The 23,911-nt window shown below is 43.8% G+C and overlaps 1 protein-coding gene across 1 annotated transcript in view; it reads right to left on the bottom strand.

Moving 5' to 3' along the window:
• COL22A1 (collagen type XXII alpha 1 chain) overlaps positions 1–23,911 on the bottom strand; it is a 195,545-nt gene that overhangs the window by 95,302 nt on the left and 76,332 nt on the right. The window contains exons 11-18 of the mRNA XM_083450394.1: positions 20,993–21,046; positions 20,362–20,400; positions 8,369–8,422; positions 6,820–6,873; positions 5,738–5,791; positions 3,207–3,260; positions 2,468–2,512; positions 556–609 (exon numbers count right to left, since the gene is read on the bottom strand). Coding sequence (XP_083306520.1) covers positions 556–609; positions 2,468–2,512; positions 3,207–3,260; positions 5,738–5,791; positions 6,820–6,873; positions 8,369–8,422; positions 20,362–20,400; positions 20,993–21,046 — 408 coding nt within the window. The remainder of the gene's footprint in view (positions 1–555; positions 610–2,467; positions 2,513–3,206; positions 3,261–5,737; positions 5,792–6,819; positions 6,874–8,368; positions 8,423–20,361; positions 20,401–20,992; positions 21,047–23,911) is intronic.

Below are 23,911 nucleotides of genomic sequence, written 5' to 3'. Positions count from 1 at the left end.
AAAAAATACATATTGAATTTGCCATAAATTCACCATCGCCATCTAGTGTCACATTTGCATAATACACATAAAGCACACTTAAAACCTTATATTTGCAGCTGTATAGCTGAGTCCAAAAGGTGACGAAGAGGTTACACAGAAGGATACAGCATATAATTATGGTAGCATATACTTTCCAATATTTTGTAAAAATAAGGGACTACTCCATGGTATAATTGAGGCTAGCCTGCAATGAAGAAGAGCTAACAAACAGAGATACTGATACACGAAACAAACTTAAATGGATATATATGGAGGCATGAAAAATATGTGCACAAAATAGAAAAAAGGGTGGAGGGTTTTCAAATACATATCTAGAAACAGATATCTGGTCTCTTATTTATTTAGTTGGGATAAGTGTGAACATTTACAGGATTGCACTGTGATGCAGACAGAAAATAGAGTAGGGGGCTACATTTTGGGGGGTGAGTGGATGATTTCAAGATGCAAGTTCTTCTCTAAATTCACAACTAATTCTAGAAAATGGTTTCGTACCACTTTGAATTGTCCACATACCTGCTTCCCATCCACACCAGGCTTTCCGGGGAAACCATCGAGACCTGGTTCTCCCTAAGCAAAGAAATAGGAATGAAGACTCAAGCATTGGACATACATCCTGGGCCATCACATCAGCTCTGAACCTGAGAGCATTTCCACCCTGGATTTTGGCTATGCTGCAGTGTCAGAGCTAGAACCACAAGCCTTTAGTCCAGTCAGGTTTATGTGGCTTGAGGAACCAATACTAACCTGCTTGGTTCTATATAAGTTGCATTTCTCAGTCTGTGCAACATGCCTTTATGAATAGTGACAGAAGATTCCTGGAGCCTCGCCTAAACTCTGGCCTGTCTTTGACTATATCCCTCACTCTTTGGTTCTCATCTACCCATCCTGGTGGTAATAATAATAATAATAATAATAATAATAATAATAATAATAATAACAATAATATAAAAAATTATACCCAGCCCATCTGGCTGGGTTTCACCAGCCACTCTGGGCAGCTCCCAACAGAATATTTATAATAATAATAATAATAATAATAATAATAATAATAATAATAATAATAATTAATAATAATAAAGCGATAAAACATTAAAAACTTCCCTAAACAGGGCTGCCTTCAGATATCTTCTAAAGGTTTATTTCCTTGATGTCTGAAGGGAGGGTGTTCCATAGGGTGGGTGCCACTACCAAGAAGGCCCTCTGCCTGGTTCCCTGTAACCTCACTTCTCACAGTGAGGGAACCACCAGAAGGCCCTCAGAGCTGGACCTCAGTGTACCCCACAACCTGGTCGTGATGAGAGCTTAGGATGCAGCAGATCTCCAACTCTGCTGGCTGATGCCTGGACCAGCCTGCACCAGCCTGTGATAAGTCCCCTACTCAGCCAAAGATACCACCGGCATAACTTGTGTTGGCCCAACCAGGAGGTGGGGTGAAGATCTTGAGGTGTTGCCCCTCCAGATGCCCAACACCTCACCACTGGCAGAGAAGTGGTGCTGATTTCTGGCAAGATCTCTCACACAGCATGAGAGATCTAGCTGGAGATCAGCAAGATCTCACCAATAATCAGCACCAATGCCAGTGGTGCTTCTCCAACGGTGGCAACAGGGTGGGCATTGCAGGAGGTGGCAATAGGGGACTCGCCATCACTTTTCTGAGGGCATGGTAGGGGTGGGAACCCAAGCCAATTCAGCTTGGTCACATGACCTAGCCAACCAGTGTAGAGCACTAGTTGAAAGTCTTGGTTTCCCTTTTTCAAGATTAGACAGAGTAGCATTGTTTGTTCCACTGCTAAATTACCTTTTGATCTGGTATAACTTTACGGTGGCTTAACTTACACTGGCTTGTTTTATGCCCTCTTTTTGTGCATAGGATTGCCATACCCTTCAACATTTATCCAATGAAAATAGGGACGTTCCATTCCATAACGATAATTTTACCATTTACACCCCACATATCTTACTGGGTTGCCCCAGCCACACTGGGCAACTTCTAACATATACAAAAACATTATAAAATATCACACAGTTTATATTTTAAAAAAACCCTTCCCTATACTGGATTGCCTCCAAATGGCTTGGGGTTCGGATAACTCCATGCCCTCCAACATTTTTCCAGTGAAAATAGGGACACCCTAAGGAAAAGTGGGGCATTTCAGGATCAAATCGGAAACTGGGACAGCTTCTCTAAATCAGGGACACCCCTAGATGATAGGACACTAGGAAGGTCTGGATTGCTCCCTCAGATCTAGCAATCTAACGAGTAACCATTTTTGCATTTAGAGGCCCCTTATAATCTGAGGCCCTAAACTGTACATACATTTACCCTCAATTTCCCAGTTCTTTCTTGCATTCATTTTTTTGAGGAGAAATGTTCAGCACTTCCACACAGACTGTTGACAAGTTATCTGACGCACACGATCCATACCTTGTCTCCCCGGGGTCCCTTTTCGCCTCTTTCTCCCTGCAGGCCCTGAAAAAGTGGGGAAGAAAAAAGATTTTGTATCGTTCCCTCCACTACCCAGAGTGAAACTTGGATGAGTCACCGATGTGTTAGCAATTTGTACCCAGTGACTCATTATGGACTGCAGCTCCTATGCCAAGGAAATGCTGATTTAGTGCTCTGCCTACTAAGCAGTTGTCTATAATATACCAATAATGTTATTCCCACAAACCGCCTTTGCATATGCTAATTGGCCTTGGACTTGGAGTACTCAATGAGCTGATCAGCCATCCATTGGGATTGTTGAGCTGTTCTGAGACCTAAAAGGAATGATTGCGAAGTCTTTATAACCAAGATAATGAGGACGGGGAAAACTGAATGACCTTCTCCAGTGAAATGTGCATCTGTAGCTGAAGGAAAGCAAGGGAAGCTTTCAACAAGTAAATGGTGAACTTTTAACTGGTGGAAAGTATTGTTAAAGATAAAATAATCAGGCGTATAACTAAGCCTTACCGAAGCAGAGCTATCTATGTGCAAAAATGTTGGCAACTGTCCTTATGTGCTGGCAAGACCACATTTGAGTATCAGGCAACCATTTACCACATAAATGGATTTTACAAATCACGCCGAACACTCATAGGATGTTGGCTTATTTACGGAACATTGGTCAGGTTAAGTATTAAATAATAATAATAATAATAATAATAATAAAATCACAACTTACTGGTGCTCCAACGTATCCTTGGCGTCCTGGGGGGCCTGGCTGACCATCCGACCCCTGATGAGAAATATATAGAAAGAAACAAAGATCAGGACTGTCGCAGAATAAACCTAATACAGCTTGCTTACTGGAGAAAATAATGAATTTGCATCATCTTCTCTGACTTTGATCACAGTAGTCAAGCTTATTAGAAGGGCAATTCCATAATCCAATGAGCAAAAGCATCTCTCTGCTGTTCCTGAAAAACAACAACTGCTTGAATCTTAAAACAGACCGGAGAGGAAGGATGGGAAATGATATTGCTGAGTCCCACATCTTCAGAATACATCATCACCTAACACATAATGGTCAGTTCACATAATAGTGGCGTACAGCCTTCTTTATCCTTGTGACTGTATGCTCCGTTGTTGCAACCACTTGTCCAAATTTTAAGCTTGAAATAGCCATTTACACAGGTAAAACTACACCCTGAGCAGGGTATGCCAGCCTTCTGGGCCAGTAGACATACTGAGAATGTGTTATGGGCGCCAGTCAAAAAATGGCTGCTGTGGGGGATATCACAAAATGAATTTTGTCGGGGCATGGCATAACGTGCCATGAGGACATGACATTGTTGAGACTCTGAGTTCGTGCAGCTTTTGGAGTAGACAATTAGTGGGTTGGCAACAAGCCAAGTTAAACAGAGTATGTGAGAGAGTCTGCTTGGAGACAGGGAAGCCTAGCAACAGGTGGTGATTGGCTAAGCTCTTCCTTATAAGCAGCTTGACACAGCAGTTTGTTGTTGGAGTGTTGATTTCGGAATATGAGTTTGAATCTCCTCTGTGTATATAGTGACTTGTACAAAGCTGTGCTTTACTCTGCTGTATATAACAGAACTAACTAACTAAAAATCAAATTACTCGTCAGCAAGTTCCGTTCCTGTTCGTCGTCCTGGAATTCCCTGATTTGGCAGCTGGTAGCAAGAATTATGGGACGCGGGTGGCGCTGTGGGTTAAAGCCTCAGTGCCTAGGGCTTGTCGATCGCAAGGTCGGCGGTTCGAATCCCCGTGGCGGGGTGCGCTCCCGCTGTTTGGTCCCAGCGCCTGCCAACCTAGCAGTTCGAAAGCACCCCCGGGTGCAAGTAGATAAATAGGGATCGCTTACTAGCGGGAAGGTAAACGGCGTTTCCGTGTGCAGCTCTGGCTCGCCAGAGTAGCGGTCACGCTGGCCACGTGACCCGGAAGTGTCTTCGGACAGCGCTGGCCCCCGGCCTCTTTGAGTGAGATGGGCGCACAACCCTAGAGTCTGTCAAGACTGGCCCGTATGGGCAGGGGTACCTTTACCTTTAGCAAGAATTATGGTTGAGGCCCATCAACAGACATAGCACAAAATGGTTGTCATTGGGGGGGATGAGTAGAAAAAGAGACAAAAGCACAAAATGGGGTGGGTATGTCTGTCATTAATGAGGTGGGCACAAACATCAATCACTACCACACTCATTCGTGGAGAGAAACCGTTTGCACCTCTCCTCTGTTCAGGAGGATGGGTGCTCCTGGCATCCAGTGAAATGTGGGCATGCTTAAGGTGAGACCAAGCTAGTGCCAACAAGAACTGAACAGGATGAGCAAACAGTAACAACAGTAACAACAACAACAATAACCACCACCACAACTTTCTTTGTACCACAGCCATCCGACTGAGTTGCCCCAGCCACTCTGGGCAGCTTCCAACATATATAAAAACATAATAGAACTTTAAAAATAAAAAGCTTCCCTATACAGGGCTGCCTTCAGATGTCTTCTAAAGGTTATATAGTTACCCATCTCCTTGACATCTGATGGGACAGAAAAAACACTTTATGTACCCACACATAGAGTGCTGCGTAAGGGGTGAGCTTGGGGAGGGTTAGAAAGTTAGGTCAAGGAAAGGGATGAGATAAGGAATTGCATTTGAGTTTTGTATGCAGGTAAGATCTCTCCCCCCCCCCTAATTAAAATCATAGAATCATAGAATCATAGAGTTGGAAGAGACCACAAGGGCCAACAAGTCCAACCCCCTGCCAAGCAGGAAACAGCATCAGAGCACTCCTGACATATGGTTGTCAAGCCTCTGCTTAAAGACCTCCAAAGAAGGAGACTCCACCGCACACCTTGGCAGCAAATTCCACTGTTGAACAGCTCTTACTGTCAGGAAGTTCTTCCTAATGTTTAGGTGGAATCTTCTTTCTTGTAGTTTGGATCCATTGCTCCATGTCCGCTTCTCTGGAGCAGCAGAAAACAACCTTTCTCCCTCCTCTATGTGACATCCTTTTATATATTTGAACATGGCTATCATATCAGCCCTTAAGTCTGTATACATAATGGAAATTAGGAAAGGAAGAGACAATAGTGGGTGTGGGTGAGAGAAGCCCAACGGTAAGTGTGGTACTTGTTCTTTTGCAGAAGTTGGAAGGCACCCTAAGTACAAGGGTGGGCTCTCATATCGAATCATTCAATCAATCATTCGTAAAGGTGCCCTTAATTTCATTCATGAGCCTCTTTGATCGCTCTGCTCACCTTCAATCCTGGTGGTCCGGGAAGGCCAACTGCTCCAGGAAGTCCAGGTTCTCCCTCAAAAGAGAAAAGCATAGCATGTTGCAGAAAACTACACATTTTATAAATTGTTGAATACTGAAAGCAAAGCCTACTACATCTATGAAGCATGAGGATCTAATATTTACTGAAACTGGAATGTGGTTCATCTACTCAGGTCTCCTGCCTCTGACTTGCAAGCTCTCCAATGATCTGAGATATGTTTCCAATCCTTGATGCAACAAGATCCTTTGACTGAGTGATAAGGAACCTCAAGCCTAGAGCAAAAATGCACTCCTCTGAGCCTCTTCATATGGCCAGACTACACCCCCCACTGCCCTTCCATTGCCCCCTCCTTTAATCTTTTTGCCTAGCTTGAATGTGACCTTGATCTATTGCACTGTTTCTCAAACTTGGGTCTCCAGCTGTTTTTGGACTACAACTTCCATCATTCCTACTTAGTAAGACCAGTGGTCAGGGGTGTTGGAAATTGTAGCCCAAACACATCTGGAGATCCAAGTTTGAGAAGCACTGATCTATTGCTTGCTTGCCTGGATGATGATAAATTGTGTGTGTGTGTGTGTGTGTGTGTGTGTGGAGAGAGAGAGAGAGAGAGAGAGAGAGAGAGAGACTAACCTACTGTTCAAAAGTAAAAATCACATTTGTTGCTCCAGTTACAACGTATCTGAGCTTAAGTCCCTCAAATTGTTGGTTGCCAAACTTGTGCCTGGAGTGAAATCAACACCTGAGCTTTCCATAGTCGATTCCCCCACCTCCCACAATACACTTTGTTAAGTCTCCAGTATTTCTAACAACCCTCTAATGAACATCAACACACATTCTTCCTCGGAGCATCCAAGAGCAGTTAATCCATATGACGTCTGTCTGCTGCCTTGGCTCAAAGAGAGGCCTGCTGAGGTTATTAACCTGCTGTCATTTGTTTCGGATGCATTCAAAATGGCAACACTAATCCCCAAGACATGCTCCACTCAATGCACATTGATTTGTAGCATCTGGCTTATGATATAAAGAAAAGGAGATTACAAGAGAGGGAGAGAAAAGCTTACAGACTCTCCTTTGGCACCATCTCTCCCTGGGATGCCAGGTGCGCCGAGGGAGCCCTGAAATAATAAGAATTAACATAAATGCATTAATGGGCAACCATCATCAGCATCAAATTAGCACCAGCTGAAAGCAGAAGCACATGAATAATGTACATTGGCAGGTCTAATCATTTTCACCACAAGTGAAATTAATGTGAGGTCTCAGAGGGGACTCGTTGCCCAACCCCAACCCCCAAACCAAATTTCTGGTATTAAGCACTGTATTTATTATCCGCTAAGTGTCTGCCAGAGTGACAAAGGGGTGCTGTCCCAGTGGCCTGGATAGACAAGAGACACCCTCCCCTTTCTGTCTCATCCACAGCCAAGTCTAGACAAAACCACATCATATTGGACTGTTGCACTCTAGATTCCAGGTGGCAAATTGAATTGCAGAGGAGTATGAGAACGCCACTCTTCATTCCTGAACAAGAGGACATGAAACCCACAAACCGCTATTGCTCCTCTCCAAATTACTCTCCTCTAACTGGCTTTGCAATAAACTATATTGTTAGTTTATTGCAGGTTTGCCTGATGAGCAAGCTGAAATAAACCAGCAATATAGCATACAAACAACTGCGATATTTAGGACATGTTGGAAGAAAGCTGAGCTGAAGCCCTTCTGCCTACAGCCTCAGAAGAGAAACTTCTGGCAACAAAGCTGTTCTATTAAATAGCTATTTGGAAAAATTAAGATGCATGGGCAGTGGTGATATGCACCATAATTGGCTGTGTCCATGTGACACCTCATTAAGAACTTTCAATTTGGACTATGTGGTTATATTAGCTGCTTAAGTTAGGAAGCGTATTTAGAAATGTTGCATCCATAGCATATAATTCACATTACAAAAAAATAACAATCATCTTCCACCAGTTATTGCAATATTGGATGAGGCTGGGGAAGATATGTTTGAGTGGAGTGGAAAGTTCATTTTTCTTTATGACATGCTCAGTGCTAGAAGCTTCAAAATACGTCCTCTGAATTTGCAGAAGGGCAATGCAAAACGGGATGATTACTGCAAAACTTATTTATAGGGGCATGGCTGGAATGTAAGTTCTTTTGTCATTGTGTACTGCATTGTACCATCTGTAATTTGCCAAGGAAGAAACTGCTTGGAAAGCTGTTAACTTTGGTCAGGGGAATCAATAAGAATGATAAGATTCAGGATTTAAGTTCCATTACATTGGTAGGGGCCAGATTCATTGCCCAGGTGCAGAAAGTCTAGAAAGGTCTCCTGGAGGTTCAAGCGATAGATGCCAAGTTGATGATGTGTCCTAGGATTCGCTGTTGTTGCTTTGCATTGTGCTTTGTGCCGTGTTATTTGTGGTGTTTTAGGGATTGTTGTGCTGCTAAAATCTGTGTGGCTGGCCATTAAGCTGAACAGCAAAAGATCTTTAGGAAAAGTCCTTTACAAAGCCCAACTTTGATCAGTTCACATGTATCAGTCCACCACTTGTGTAGCTGGAAATTCCTGGCAGATATTTCATTCTCTCCCTATTTTGAATAGATTGTTACCTTTTCTCCTCTTTCACCCATCAGCCCAGGTAATCCTTGGGCTCCTCTGTCACCCTAGAATGATAAAATGCAGTGGGTTAAAAAGGCTTCATATGAAATAAAACACTATCCTAAAATTCACTGAAGGGATGAGCTAGTTGAAACCCACAAGCAGTATTTGGAGTGGACTGTTTTAAAGCTTGGAATCTACAAATTGGGATAGCATTGTGGAAGGAAAGCTGCAAACCTCAGGGTGGTGAATTTTATGCTGTATACCGAATTTTGCACTTATGAACCAAAGAGGATACAGTGAACCAAGAGCATTCAGACCAAGAGCATTTCTCTCACATCCCTTTCTGATGAACCTACCCCGACCACCAGGATCCCAATTTGCACCAAGAACCTCACACTATTTACTTTAAAAAGAAACTCATTCTCACAACTGCTAATTACATAAATAGTGTCAAGTCTACCACTCTGTAACAAACCCATTATTTGGGCCACAGAGGTGATTTCATCCTTTAAGAGAAGCATGAAAAGCACAGGATGTCTTGGGAATGAAAGAAGAGTCAGTTACTGAGTGACAGAGCACTCTGGCAAAGGAGACCTCCCTGGAGTCTCAGATAACACAGCTTTGTTATTGAGGCCATTAAAGGCTACAGGAAGGTAATTGCTCTCGCTTATGGTTGCCAGCTTCAGCATCAGGGAAAGTCTCTTGGGCCTTTCAGAGCTGAGCCAAAGTGAGAGTTTTGGCAGGGGCTCTGAGCAGCATGATAGAAGGAGTCATTGCACCTGTTAATCTTCTCCCTTCAATACTGTCTCTCCACTCGAAATCAAGGTGCAAGACCTATCCTTTTGCAAAACATCAGTAGCTTTCTCCCACGTCAACTGTTGCTTGAAACCATTCACTTCTGAAGTAGCTGCTGATCCTCTTCACTTTGTCCCCTGGCTGAGAAGAAAATTGTAGCCTACCCCGTTTTCCTTGGCAGAGCATTTGAAGAGGCATTCGACTAAATTATCTGTTTGACCTAGGAGGACAGAAGATGTTGCACTCTAACCCGAATCATTCACATTCTTCCCTCTGCACAGCATCACCTGACGACCTAAGCTACCTTCCTGTTCACACGAGGAGGAAAAGTTCATTCCAGTGCAGAAATAGGTCTCTACTGTGTGGCAACACACCAGCCATACTGAAATCATAGGTAGAACTCTGCTTGATCAGACCAGGGGCCCAGCTATTCCAGCATCTGATTCTCACTGTGGCCAAAGAGATGCCAATGGGAAGCCCACAAGCTGAATCTGAACACTCTCCCCAAATGATTTACAGCAACCAATATTCAAAGGCATCCTGACTTCAGCAGTGGAGGTAGAACTTAGCCATCGTGTTTAATAGCCACTGATGGCCTTACCTTCTATAAATGTGCCCAATGCTCTTTTAATGCCTTCTAATTTGGCGGCCATCAGTGCATCACATGTGAATGAATTCCATACCTTACCTATGTCAGGTGTCCACAACTTCTGGACCATCAAACTCAACCAGCATATACTGAGAGTCACTGTCGGTTTGCAAGCCCCCTCCATAGAGGCTGGCCCCTCTCACTGTCCTCGGAGCTTGCTTACCGGTAACCTCCTCTGGCTGATATCCAGACAGACCAGGGAGATTTTGATAGGCGACATTTTCCCAAGCGTGGGTAAAATGCACAACCCCTCCCTCCTGCTTCCGCAGGGGAAAGAAAATAAGTCAGAAATCTATTTACATGGTGTTTATTTCTGACATTACAGCACTAGAGAAAAACACGTCCTTTCAGTTCAGTTCTTCTAGCAAGTCAGATAAACTTCCTGAACATGCGCACACAGAAGGTTTCAAGTTACACTCTTCACAAAGACTTATCCAGCCTGTGAACGTCTTGGGAAACTCTTCTTTCCCACAGATAGGCGCATCATGTGATGTCAACAATCTGTGTGTCTGCAGCGGTGATGTTTCCTTATACTGACAGTCACAAGGGTCAAGATAAATTTCTTGCTTTGCTGTGCAAGGCCACAAATATGGAGTCATAATACACAAGGAGCAGGTTGTGCTCAACTCAGTGGGTCACAAGTTATTAAAGCATTGTGTTCCAATATTTCCTGACACCTTCCCCCCCTCTATTTCTCCCCTCTCTCTTTTGCCCTCTTAAGTTTGTCTTCTTTAACTATGTTAATGGCCAAAACCAAAACCTCCATACACCAACCACTGAATAGTCTCAGTGGAGAGGTTGCATTAAGTAATATGTTTGAATGTCGAATACCTAAGTGTATGTCTAGATACAATGGATGAAACCATCACCATTAGCTGTACTGCTATATAAGTGTTTTTAATGGCTATTGAATTTGTATTTGTTTTTTAAAAAGCCAAATAAGGTAAGGTAAAGGTACCCCTGCCCGTACGGGCCAGTCTTGACAGACTCTAGGGTTGTGCGCCCATCTCGCTCAAAGAGGCCGGGGGCCAGCGCTGTCCGAAGACACTTCCGGGTCACGTGGCCAGCGTGACATTGCTGCTCTGGCGAGCCAGAGCCGCACACGGAAACGCCGTTTACCTTCCCGCTAGTAAGCGGTCCCTATTTATCTACTTGCACCCGAGAGTGCTTTCGAACTGCTAGGTTGGCAGGCGCTGGGACCGAACAGCGGGAGCGCACCCCGCCGCGGGGATTCGAACCGCCGACCTTTCGATCGGCAAGCCCTAGGCGCTGAGGCTTTTACCCACAGTGCCACCCGCGTCCCAAAATACAATTGTTTTAAACATGTTATTAATGTTATTAATGACTGCATCAACTCAAATGTCAACACGAACACCTACACTAGGTCACAATGTAGCACCATTGTTAATGGGCTTTCCATTGGCAACCAGTTGGCAACTGTGAGAACAGGACTAAATGGGCATTTGTGTCTGAACCAGGAGGGGTTTTCTTATGCGCTTATGCACAGTTGGCATTATTATTATTTTTTATTATTATTATTATTATTATTATTATTATTATTATTATTATTATTATATTTATACCCCAGCCACTCTGGGTGGCTTCCAACAAAATATTAAAATACAATGGTCTGTTAAACATTAAAAGCTTCCCTAAACAGGGCTGCCTTCAGATGACTTCTAAAAGTCTGGTAGTTGTTTTTCTCTGACATCCACAGGGCGAGTGCCACTACCGAGAAGGCCCTCTGCCTGCTTCCCTGTAACTTGACTTCTCGCAGCGAGGGAACCGCCAGAAGGCCCTTGGCGCTGGACCTCAGTGTCCGGGCAGAATGATGGGGGTGGAGATGCTCCTTCAGGTATACTGGACCGAGGCCATTTAGGGCTTTAAAGGACAGCGCCAACACTTTGAATTGTGCTGGGAAACGTACTGGGAGCCAATGTAGATCTTTCAAGACCGGTGTTATGGTCTTGGCTGCTGCTCCCAGCCGCCTTCTGGATTAGTTGTAGTTTCCGAGTCACTTTCAAAGGTAGTCCCACATAGAGTGCATTGCAGCAATCCAAACGAGAAATAACTAGAGCATGCACCACTCTGGTGAGACAGTCTGCGGGCAGGTAGGGTCTCAGCCTGCATACCAGATGGTGTTGGTAAACAGCTGCCCTGGACACAGAATTGACCTGTGCCTCCATGGACAGCTGTGAGTCCAAAATGACTCCCAGGCTGTGCACATTTCATACATGACAGCTCTTGAGGATATATTTGGAACTCTTGACAGCCTACTGGAGGTTAACTGTAGGTTTCTAGGCTATATTGAACCACAAAAGCCGAATTTGGCATACTAGCTGCAGAATAATTATATTGCAGGTAAGGACCAGAGCCCTCTATAATGTGTGACTGTACGAAGGGCCTGTGGCAGCAATCCTTAACAAGAGGCCAAAACTGTACATGATGTTAATTGCATGAATACAATTAATGTACAAGGTTTTGGATATATAAATAGCTGTCGCAAGGAAACCCAAACAGACTTTATTCCTTCATAATGTTGATATTTTCACTTCCCCAAACATGACATGGTTGGTTACATTGTTTTGAAGTCTCCTTTGCATTTAAATAAATAAATCGCACTAACTACAATATATAGCGGATACTGAGACAAATAACGTAGTATTTGATGGAAAGCAAACTGCAGCAGAATGGAAATCATGCTGATTGTGAGGGATGTAGGTTGGAGCAGAAATTGCTGCTTTCTTGCATTCTTAAATGCAGGTAGCAGCTTCAGAGATGCCATTTTGGTTGGAATCATCCATGGTCTAGAGCAGGCATGGCCAAACTTTGCCCTCCAGCTGTTTTGGAACTACAGTTCCCATCATCCCGGATCACTGGTCCTGTTACCTAGGGATGATGGGAATTGTAGTCCCAAAACAGCTGGAGGGCAAAGTTTGGCCATACCTGCTCTAGAGGCTGAAACTATCTGCTTGGCAAAAATCTTGCACATTAATAGCATTCATTTCATTAACATTACATCTAATAAACAACTTTATATTTATCTGAGAATTATTGGAAGGTATGCATAAAGTTATTCACCTTCTCCTAGTAAATACAGATGAGGTCCATTGGTTACTATTTATGGATTAGGCCAAACGTTTCATTGTAAAACAATGGCACCCATTAGAGTCATTAACTTATAACTGATCCCAAAGTTTCCTGTAGATTTCAAGTTCATGAAAGAGCCAATTCATCTCTCTCTCTCTCTCTCTCTCTCTCTCTCTCTCTCTCTCTCTCCTATATTAATTGCATTCCTGTTTGCAAAAGCACTATGCACTCAACAACAGTTTGTTGATACCGCTGCAATAAACAGTTATGATGAATGTTCAAAGCTGCTACACGGGAGCTGCACAAATCATTGCCCTCTTGAAAACCCAGGTGCAGAAACCTATTAGGTTAATTAGATTAAAATGCTATTAGTATCTTGGCAAAGGCAGCGCCAAAGAGGGAGTTGACTTTCTACCAGGGGTGAAGTGATTCTTCACAACAAATTGTTGGCCTTGGGACATTTGTCAAAAATATGGGAGGAGGAGAGTCCAGCTTACTAACTGCACTTCATTCTAATTTAAACAATTAGGCAATACTGATGCCATACAGGTTTCCATGCGAGGCCAATCAGTAGAAGAAAATGAGATAAATAGAAAACAGAGATTATTAAGGAGAAGAACAATTCTTATGACCCTGGGATTCATGCTGATACACACGTTTACAGAGTATTAATAATTGTAGTGTGTATATGTATTCTTCTGAGGACGCAGGTGGCGCTGTGGGTAAAAGCCTCAGCACCTAGGGCTTGCCGATCGAAAGGTCGGCGGTTCGAATCCCTGCGGCGGGGTGCGCTCCCGTTGTTCGGTCCCAGCGCCTGCCAACCTAGCAGTTCGAAAGCACTCCCGGGTGCAAGTAGATAAATAGGGACCGCTTACTAGCGGGAAGGTAAACGGCGTTTCCATGTGCGGCTCTGGCTTGCCAGAGCAGCAATGTCACGCTGGCCACGTGACCTGGAAGTGTCTCCGGACAGCGCTGGCCCCCGGCCTCTTGAGTGAGATGGCCGCACAACCCGAGGGTCTGTCAAGACTGGCCCGTACGGGCAGGGGTACCTTTACCTTTACCTTTATATGTATTCTTAATCATTTTTTCTAACATATATTTGCTTGCAGTACCTGAAAATTATATCAAATTGATTTGAAATTCTATTTTCCCACTTATGGAATGCTGAAAGACAGATTTTCAAAATACTGATTATGAATGCTGAGTTTGAGTTTAACACCTGGAGAAGGGGAGAGTATTGGATTTGGTTAGATAATGTGTACCACTGCCTCGACAACGATTTTGTGATGGTCCATTTTTTATTGCAAGTTTCAAACTGTTTTCAAGGTTGCATTTTAAAATTGTTGCAACTGGGAATGTAACTATTTATTTTTATTTAGGCCATTTCTACACCGCTGAATATAAATATACTGGTTAGTCATGTCCATAGAATGGAAGATGGCAGGCAGTATACAGGAAACTCAAGGGAAATACAGAAAACGAAAATAAATGTTACAAAAAATGCAAAATGAAACTATTAATGCTCATTACTAATAAAGAAAGTGTTATCTATTAGGATGGCATGTGCTTTTTTTCAGATCGATATGCAGTCAGGATTCCAATGCATAGCCCAGCTACCATTTTCTTCTTCTCTTCTGCCAGTGCTTCTGTGTATTTCCCCCCATCTGTGGTCCAGTGTTTGTACATGAAGCACTGAAATGACTGCCCCTTAGGCTCATGAGAAGAGCCACCTTCCTTCTCCCAAGGGCATTCTCAGTTATATTTTCAAAAACCTAAGCAACTGAGTCACCTGCAGCTGGCAGGGGCTCAGCTTTTTAACATTTTAAAGGAGAACTAGAAGGCAGCCCTCTGAGCTGTAGCTGAAGAGCTGTAGCTCTGTAGTGAAACATCTGCTTTGTTTGCAAAAGGTCCCAAATTGAATCCTGGGCCTCTCTGAGTAGGGCAGGGAAAAGCTCCTGTCTGAAACTCTAGACAGCCACTGTCAGTCAGATGGACCATTGATCTGACACAGTAATAATAATAATAATTCATTATTTATACCCCACACCCATCTGGCTGGGCTTCCAACAAAATATCAAAATACAGTACATGGCATTCATTGCTAGCAGTCATCAATAGCTTTATCCTCCATTAAGATCCCAAAGGCACTAGCCATCTTGAAGGAAATAATTTCATAGCTTAACTATGTGCTCCATGAAGAAATACTTTATTTTTGTCTCTCCTGAGTCTCTCATCCTTTGACTTTATTGGATGGCTCTGGGTTCTAGTAAGAAAAGACAGGAAGAAAACCTCTCTCTCTCTCTCTCAACTTCCTCCAATTTCGATAGGGGCCTTCTGAGGATCTGATAAACCCTCCTGTTTTTGTCACCTGCCTCATTGCTTCTCGAAGTGCTCCTTGCTCACCAAGAGTCGTGTGCTTGATGTCATCATAATTATTTTCCAGCTTCTCACAGTTCGGGCAGCCTTTATCTGCATTCCTCTTCCAGTGCTTTTTAGATATTCCTGGGTTGTCTTCCATCCCAGATCACTCCCTTTGCTGCCCAGTGGCGTAGCGTGGGGGGTGCAGGGGGGGGCCGGCCGCACCGGCCGCAACATCGGGGGGGGGGGGGCGCTCACAATCGCAGCTCTCTGCCCCTACCTGGCTCACTCACTCTCTCACACTGCAGTGCTGGCTGTGCGAATCCAATCCGAGCCGCCGGGTCGCCGCCCACTGTGGAGGGGAGGGTGCCAGGTGTGCAGTGCGGTGCGGAGAGAGAGAGAGAGAGGGAATATCTGGGGGAGGGACAGTGCAGTGGGGGGGGGGCGCAAATTACTTGCCTTGCCCCGGGTGCTGACAGCCCACGCTACGCCACTGTTGCTGCCCAAGATTCTCCTTTGGGAGCCTGGGGGTATTGTGGAATGAGTCCTGATGAACAACAAGGACTCTGAGGAACTGTGATGGGGGGGGGGGGGGATAAAGAAGCATCTTTCCTTTTTAGTTTCTCTCAGTTTCTCATTTCCCCAGTCTTCAGTCCAGTTCTCCACATTTCCACTTCAGTTTGTGATTTTTTATTTTTTTTAAAAAGAAAAGGTCCTCATGGAATATATGTTTCCCTTTCTCTGTGCTATAAATTCTGTGTCCAAAAAACTAGGATTTCCAATGGACTCTGAGCATCAACAGGGGCTGTGGACTGCTGCAGATTTACACTTAGAATCCTTTGATGGTATTTACTATCTCCCCTTCCAAATCCTTACAACAAACCCTGGAGGATAGAAGGAAGAAGACCAGAAAAGAGAAAAAAGCTCACTTCTGAGTTAGAAATCATCCTTCCCTGTCCAGCTGCTGGATAGGGGAGGAATAATGTTGAATCTAAATTTATTACCCTCACTTTTTCCACTCTTTAGCAATATTGGAGATTCATGACCAGGCCCTCGCTCCAGATTAGGTTCAGTCCCTTAAAAGAAAAGAAAGTTCTCCCCAAATTGATTCATGTACCTGAACTTTAGACAAAATTTCAAACCACCCAGATAATCGCTTGAAAGGTCCGTACGAAAAGGATTTTCACAGAGCCAAAGCAGCCAGCAGGTGTCAGTGCAGTCCCAGAAAGGATTTTCATCCTTACCGGCGAAGCAGTAAAGCAGAAACAGAGACAGCTGCGCTGTTCTCCAAAGTGATGCAAAGCAAAATAAAACTGCAGGCGAGCAAGCCCTGCGATTCCTGTGGTGCTGAGAGTTCGGCTGCTGCGATGCACAATTATGCGGTCTTGAAACAATTATGTGCTCATTATTCTGGGTCACAGAAGCCAGTGAATAAAACTAAAACTAAAACCCTGTAATTACAGCATTTTTTTTTTTAAAAAAAATCAACTAAAGCTCATTTTTTTTATCTAAGTATGAAACTGTAACTTCTGAGTATGTGAGTTCTTCTGAAAACTTGAAGACTTGCTAGAGAGAGCAGAGCTTTCCTATTGCAATGTCATGACACAGGAATTCACCTGAACACAACTCCCTGGTCTAAAGATGGAAGCTGTTGGAGATAGAGATCAATGATTGGCTCAGAAAAAGATGAAATGCAGATACTGTCAAATACATCCAACCTGGCCATTGCGACACATGCCTTAGGCCACATTCATGCCATCCGTTAGTACTACGACACCACTTTAAACTGTCATGGCTTCCCTCAAAGAATGCTGGGAGCGGTAGTTTGTTAAGGGCACTTTGGGTTGTTAGAAGACTTCCCAATTCCACTCACAGATCTATCACTCCCAGAGTAATATATCAAACAGTCCCTCTTCAGAGGGAACTCTGGGGACTGCAGCTCTGTGATGGGATATGGATATTGGATGAAATGGGCCTTGGGCCTGGCCAAGCAGAGTTCTTTCCATGTTCTCATGAGCCAATCTGAGCTGAAGGACCCTAAAGTCTTCAGCTTGATGATGTGTTGAGGAGAATGATTGCCTCAAAAAGATCTCCAAATTTGGACAGGTCCCTGGAATACAATGAAAGGAGACTGGTCCTAATTTAATCACAGGTTCAAAACATATTTATCCATTATTTCCACATTTTTCCTCCAGTGAAAGCCTCCACCTGGTTTAGAATACCACAGATTCATTAACTTAACATATGCTATCACAATATGCTCTCTCTCTATACAGTGGTACCTCAGGTTAAGTACTTAATTTGTTCCGGAGGTCTGTACTTAACCTGAAACTGTTCTTAACCTGAAGCACCACTTTAGCTAATGGGGCCTTCTGCTGCCGCCGCGCCGCCGGAGCACGATTTCTGTTCTCATCCTGAAGCAAAGTTCTTAACCTGAAGCACTATTTCTGGCTTAGCGGTGACTGTAACCTGAAGCGTATGCAACCTGAAGCGTATGTAACCTGAGGTACCACTGTATATATAAAAAGAGGATACAATAGAAACAGTAGAAGAAAATCCTCATTATATATCTCACTGCCCCATTTCTGAAGATGCTAGGCAAAAGCGTATTGCAAAGATGAAATGACAACTTTCTTGCCAACAGTAATAAGGGATAATGTAGCTAATTTTTCTACGGCAGCCCAATATATTTTATGACGTGCACGTCGTAGACTGCAAATTGGATTTCTGATGTTTTACTATTGTTGTAGCTCCGTGATTTCTGACATGTTAATTCTTGCCATGCTTGAAATTGATGGCCTTAATTTGTATCTCGAACTCTGTTATGGCCTATGGCTAAAACAGATAAAATGGAACAGAACTGAAATACGTGTGCCCCCACTGTTTTAATTTGTTGGATGAGGGGATAGGGGAGCAGCAGAAGGGGATATATCCAGACACCCACAGATTTGTCTCTAACAAGTCAATATTCAACAAATTCCAGAAATTCGCTGTCATATATTCATGGGGAAGCCTATGATAATCATTCATAAAGATGACACAGAGACATGGGACCTCACTTTCCCTCTTCTCAAACAATCATGTTCTTGCTGCTGTCATTTTAAGCCAGGGTTAGCCAAGGTGGTTCTCCTCCAGATGTTGTTGGTCAATTGTCAGGGATCCATCAACATCTTGAGGCTACCAGATTGTCCACTCCTAGTGTAAACAGTGATGGCAGAGAAGCAAAGTGTTTCCTTTTCAAACAGCAGCCATCACAGCTTCCTGGGTCCCCTTTGCTACCAGGCTGATGGTAGTAGCTACCCAAATGCCAAAGGTGGAAGAAGGTTTCAGAGGGCAGTGCTACTTTCAGAACTATTTCCAAGGTGAGAACCTTCTCTGTTGTTATGCTACAAATGCTACCGCGCCAAGCAATGAACAGAACTTTGCAGGCATCCATCTGTCTCAAGAGACAATAGAGGAGTGCGCCTTTCGGGAGTGAAGTCAAACTCTTGGAAGACTGCAACATCCACTCTGGCTGCAGAGACCGATATGGGAGAGACATGTTTTGTTGCAGCTGGGGCAGATGAAGGCATCTGGTTGTGCTGCTGAAGATGCACCATGGGGGAAGGGGTGATATTGAGAGGAAGAAGCTATCTGTCCTCTGTACTTGGAAGGGAACAAACAGCAGATCACTGAAGTCCAAGAAACATATTTTGCTGCATCAGGTAGCTAGGGTTTTGGTGGGCTGGTTCATTTTCTCAGCAACCTTAGCTGCTACTTCAAAGAAACTTCAAAGGAATTTTAGGGGAAGAACAGAGTGTTCTGTCAACACCAGCAACTTTTCTTGGGGCCTTTTGTGTATCTCTAGAATGTCTAAGAAAGCCTTTTTTTCCCAAAGCAATAAATAAATAAAAACACCCACACCTGATGTCAAAACCAAAGAACAGGTCAATAGCATTAGGTGGCAATTCATCCAGAGAGAGCGTGAGAGCAAGTCTGTAATACAGCTGCAGCTGAACGCTCCACAGATCCAAAAACCCTTTTGCATTTTGAAGAGGTGCTCAGTTCTTTTTCTAAGCAAAAATAAAACAATAGCTGTGCTTGGCACAAGCACACATGTGTGCTGATGCCAAACCTGTCAGACAGATGTTGGCAAGATGTGGCCAGCAGCTGCATATCTTCTGACGTGCTCCATTGGGTGATGGAGAGCTGTCCCAGGAACCTTCTAGACGCAAAAGGACTAAAACGACACATCTGGATGCTCGTAAATCAGATCAATTGTTGCCTTCACCCTCTTTGGTGCCCATTCAATGATATTTTGTACAGATGCAGCAGACAAAACCTCATACTTAGTCTTTGCCAGTTTTTGATGTAATCTGATCAATAGCCCAGGTTTTAAAATACTGTGTGTGCTTAAACTATCGGGATAATGAATGGAACCCATGCACAGGACTTTCAAACCTTCCAGCTGACCCCAACAGGTGCCTAATGAACTTTGGTTCTGCTACCCAGGCTTCCTCTAAAACACCTAGTTCCACGGTTGGCAGGCCTCAAGAGTTCAATCCCGGTTAATTGCAATACGAAGGAGCCCAATTAGGGATGGGGTAGAAATTCTGTTTTGTTTGCTTTTGAAATGAAGTTACCCAGTAAGCAAGACACAAGCTTGCATGCCAGCTATCAGTCAAAATTCATGCTTCTCTGAATTTTGTGACACAGTTCTCCAACCAGACACACACACACACACACACACACACACATACAGAGAGAGAGAGAGAGAGAGAAGGACAAAAGTATATATATATTAAGGGGATGTGGGCATACAAATGCCTACTCATGAAAATGGCAAATAACAACAATGCATTGCATTAGGGGAAATCATTTGCAAAAATGTGTGAATTAGGTAAAACTTTATACACACATGGGAGAAATCTAACATAAAATCATATTTACTGTCAAAAATTCTGGTGCTCATAAGATTGTTGAAAATGAGACTAGGAGCACCATGGATGCTCCTTGGTGAAAGGGGATGATATAATAATAATAATAATAATAATAATAATAATAATAATAATAATAATAATTGCATAGTTAATATTTTTAGAGTTTACCCAGCTTTGAGTATGACCATACCTTTTCTCCTTTCTGTGCCCAGCCAGCTCCTCCTCCACCCTAAATGGAGAGAATAAATCCACAGTTAACACAATAACTATAGCACAAGAATTCTCACAAATCTCACAGTGAGCTATCACTACCAGTGTATATTCTAAGACATTCTGAGAGCAGCTAAGAGAAAACCAATGATAATGTCAGTTGATCTCAAACACGAGTAGCCCAATGGTAAAGGAAGGTATAGAAGAAGCAGTGCTTGATGGAACATGATGGGACTCAGTAGCTGAGTGATTCTAGAAGTCACTGCATGGAATTTCTTTCACTGGAGGCATAAATTAAGAATCCAGAAGATGGGATTTGAAAGCAAAGTTACTACCGCATAGCAGTGGTTGAACTACAGAACAATTATTTCAAGTGCATGCAGTCATTTTCAAACCTTGTGTACTTTGTTTTATTGTGGGTTAGCTCTTCAGAGTCCTGCATCTATAATTCACAGATAAAACTTTGAGTCCTGGGTCCAAAATGCAGTTACAAGTAAGTCAACCAGGTGTTATTTGGATCCCTAGTTTAGTATTACATGCCCATTGTTATTAGTACATGGTAATGTTCTGGAAACAATCCAGAATGTCCGAGCTCTGATCAATGTTCTTACTGGTTCTCCTCTTTCTCCCTTTGGGCCAGGAAGTCCAGTTGGTCCAATTTCTCCCTTGAGAAAAAAAGAACAAGTGTTAGCCCAAGAGTACAAGATGCAAGGATTCCCACCCCTGACTTTTATTAGATCGATTAGTAGGGACATCTGAGAATTTCATCAGAATGGGGGAAAGTATCAGAAATTGTGTCAGCTTGTGTCTCCATCTGCAAACAGGAATGGAAATCGTACAGGTCTGTATTGCCTGCCATCCTTTTTCAGTCTGCAATTTGCTGCCATTATTTTTGTCAGTATATCATTTATACATTCATCCACTCCACTGTGAGAACATGATGCTGGAATAGGTGGGCCTTTGGCTGGGCATTTTTGCATCTTCTTAGGAAGCGGATGGCGCTGTGGGTTAAACTACAGAGCCTATGACTTGCCAATCAGAAGGTTGGCGGTTTGAATCCCCGCAACGGGGCGAGCTCCCATTGCTCGGTCCCTGGTCCTGCCAACCTAGCAGTTCAAAAGCACATCAGAGTGCAAGTAGATAAATAGGTACCGCTCTGGCGGGAAGGTAAACGGTGTTTCCGTGCGCTGCTGTGGTTCGCCAGAAGCAGCTTAGTCATGCCGGCCACATGACCCGGAAGCTGTACGCCGGCTCCCTCAGCCAATAAAGTGAGATGAGCGCCGCAACCCCAGAGTCGGTCACGACTGGACCTAATGGTCAGGGGTCCCTTTACCTTTACCTATGTTCTTATGATGTCAGTCAGAAGCTGCTTTAGAGCAGTATCAGGCTATATATCAACCCAATCCAGAGCTTTCTGGAGTCTCAAATGGTGGTATTTCACAGAGCTACTATCCAATCTTTGAAACTGCAGATGTCAAGAAGAGAACCTGGATTTTGTGCACGAAAAACATGTGCTCTACCACTGAGCTACAGTTCCTCAACATGTTGTGTTCAATACCCAAAAGAGTGGGCATGCGTGCATAAAATTATTGGTTCCAAAGTGGGCCCTTTAACAATGCAACAAAGAAAGCATGTGATGCAATAGGAAAATAAAAGTGCATTTCTCTGCTTCCTGTTCCATTTGCAACCTGCAAAACTGTTTACAAAAAAGCCGATCACCCACAGCAAGTCTCTCTATTTTTTTCCCCAGGCTGCTCATAAAAAAGAAAAAGTAATGTCAGAAGGTCTCTTTTTTTTCCAATTTTTAAAAGAAGGCTTTTTACATCAGTGTCAAGAGGAACCACTCAATGCCGCTAAACAGAGATGTAGGCGGATAATCCACTCTGTGTGCTAAGCAGGAATCAGCATTCATCTCTTGGACCATTTTAGAGGAGAGATGGGGCATCCTAAATATAATCTGCTTCTAAAAGGCTCGCTTCCATCCCAGGCGCCCCGATAAAGAATTCCATTTCACTTATATTAAACTGATACATTAGCATTTCTAGAGGCCATCGCTGGATCCATACACTTGGGGAAATGGCAGCCATTTAAAATGCACCCTGCTCTATTGCTGCCAGCCCCTGGTTCGGCTCTTACTGTAATTTCTCATGTCATTGTGCAAAGGGACTCTCATCGGTTAAACTGTCACTGATTAAAATGGGAAGCTTCTATTTATAGAGCCTGAGAAATGCAAGGGCCAGTCCTGTGGCTGCTTCAAATGGAAATGGGGACGGTGGAAACAAAGCTACAGCTCTATACCGTTTTAAACCAATGGATAACCTTGCTTCTAAAAAGTGCATTCTCCCTCTTCTTTTGCCAACGGGCAAAAAGAGGATACTTAACTCTTTAGCTGGAGAAGCATTTCATGTTATAAGAAAAGCAAGCCTTCATTTTCTCTCTATCATTCTGTGACATACAGTGGGACGTATGGGGTGTTAGAGAAGAAGAACAGGAAGAGTTTGGATTTGATATCCCGCTTTATCACTGCCCGAAGGAGTCTCAAAGTGGCTAACATTCTCCTTTCCGTTCCTCCCTCACAACAAACACTCTGTGAGGTGAGTGGGGCTGAGAGACTTCAGAGAAGTGTGACTAGCCCAAGGTCACCCAGGAGCTGCATGTGGAGGAGCGGGGAAGCGAACCCGGTTCACCAGATTACGAGTCTTCCACTCTTAACCACTACACCACACTGGCTCTAGTACCTCTGGTGGGGGACACATCATGCTCCTCCTGGGGTATTTCATCCACCATTGGTCCCCACCCTGTACTCAGCTCTCTCTTCGACTGGTGAGGGAAGCCAATGGATCTCAAGTTCTTGGTGAGTTAGGGACTTCCACTGCATGCAAAGACAGTCTCTGGCAGTCTGAGCGGACAGCACCAATACTTAGTCCAAGAAAGCTGTTTCTGCACATGCTATAGAAGGAAGTGGAAGACAGATAGGGCTTGGCAACCTGGGAAGGTAGCCCATCTAGGAGAAGGAAAACTTGGATCCTAAACCTCCACCGCATTGCAGTATATCTCCAGGAGAAGAAAAGGCTAAATGGTAAACCCTACACAAATCGGGAGTGGAGTCCCTAAGAGGTTTGGATGGTGGCTTGTACGTCTCCTTCTGGCAATTCCTACAGCCAAGCTGGTGCCAAACATATTGCTCTGCTTTCCTTTGGACTACATCAGTGTTCTGTACTAAGCTTGGATCCTAGAACAATAGGCAAGTAGGATCCCAGAATGCAACAACTGACTGGCTTGCAGGAGAAGACCAATCAGGCTCCATGAGAAAGTTAATCAGCCTATTAGGCTGGTAGGATCGTAGAATGCAACAAGTGATTGGCCTGCAGGAAAAGACCAGTCAGGCTCCAGGAGGGAAGCAGAATCAGCCAATCAGACGGGACTCATTGTGTAATTAATGTATATAAAAGCCTGAGCTGCAATAAAGAGCATGAAATCACTACATGACTCCAAGGCTGAGAGAGCAGGGTCTTCTTGCATGGGCAGTC

Source organism: Podarcis tiliguerta, assembly GCF_965153285.1.
Source record: "Podarcis tiliguerta genome assembly, chromosome: 7".
NCBI classification, from domain to species: Eukaryota; Metazoa; Chordata; class Lepidosauria; order Squamata; family Lacertidae; genus Podarcis; species Podarcis tiliguerta.
This window is presented reverse-complemented; position numbering and strand designations above follow the sequence as displayed.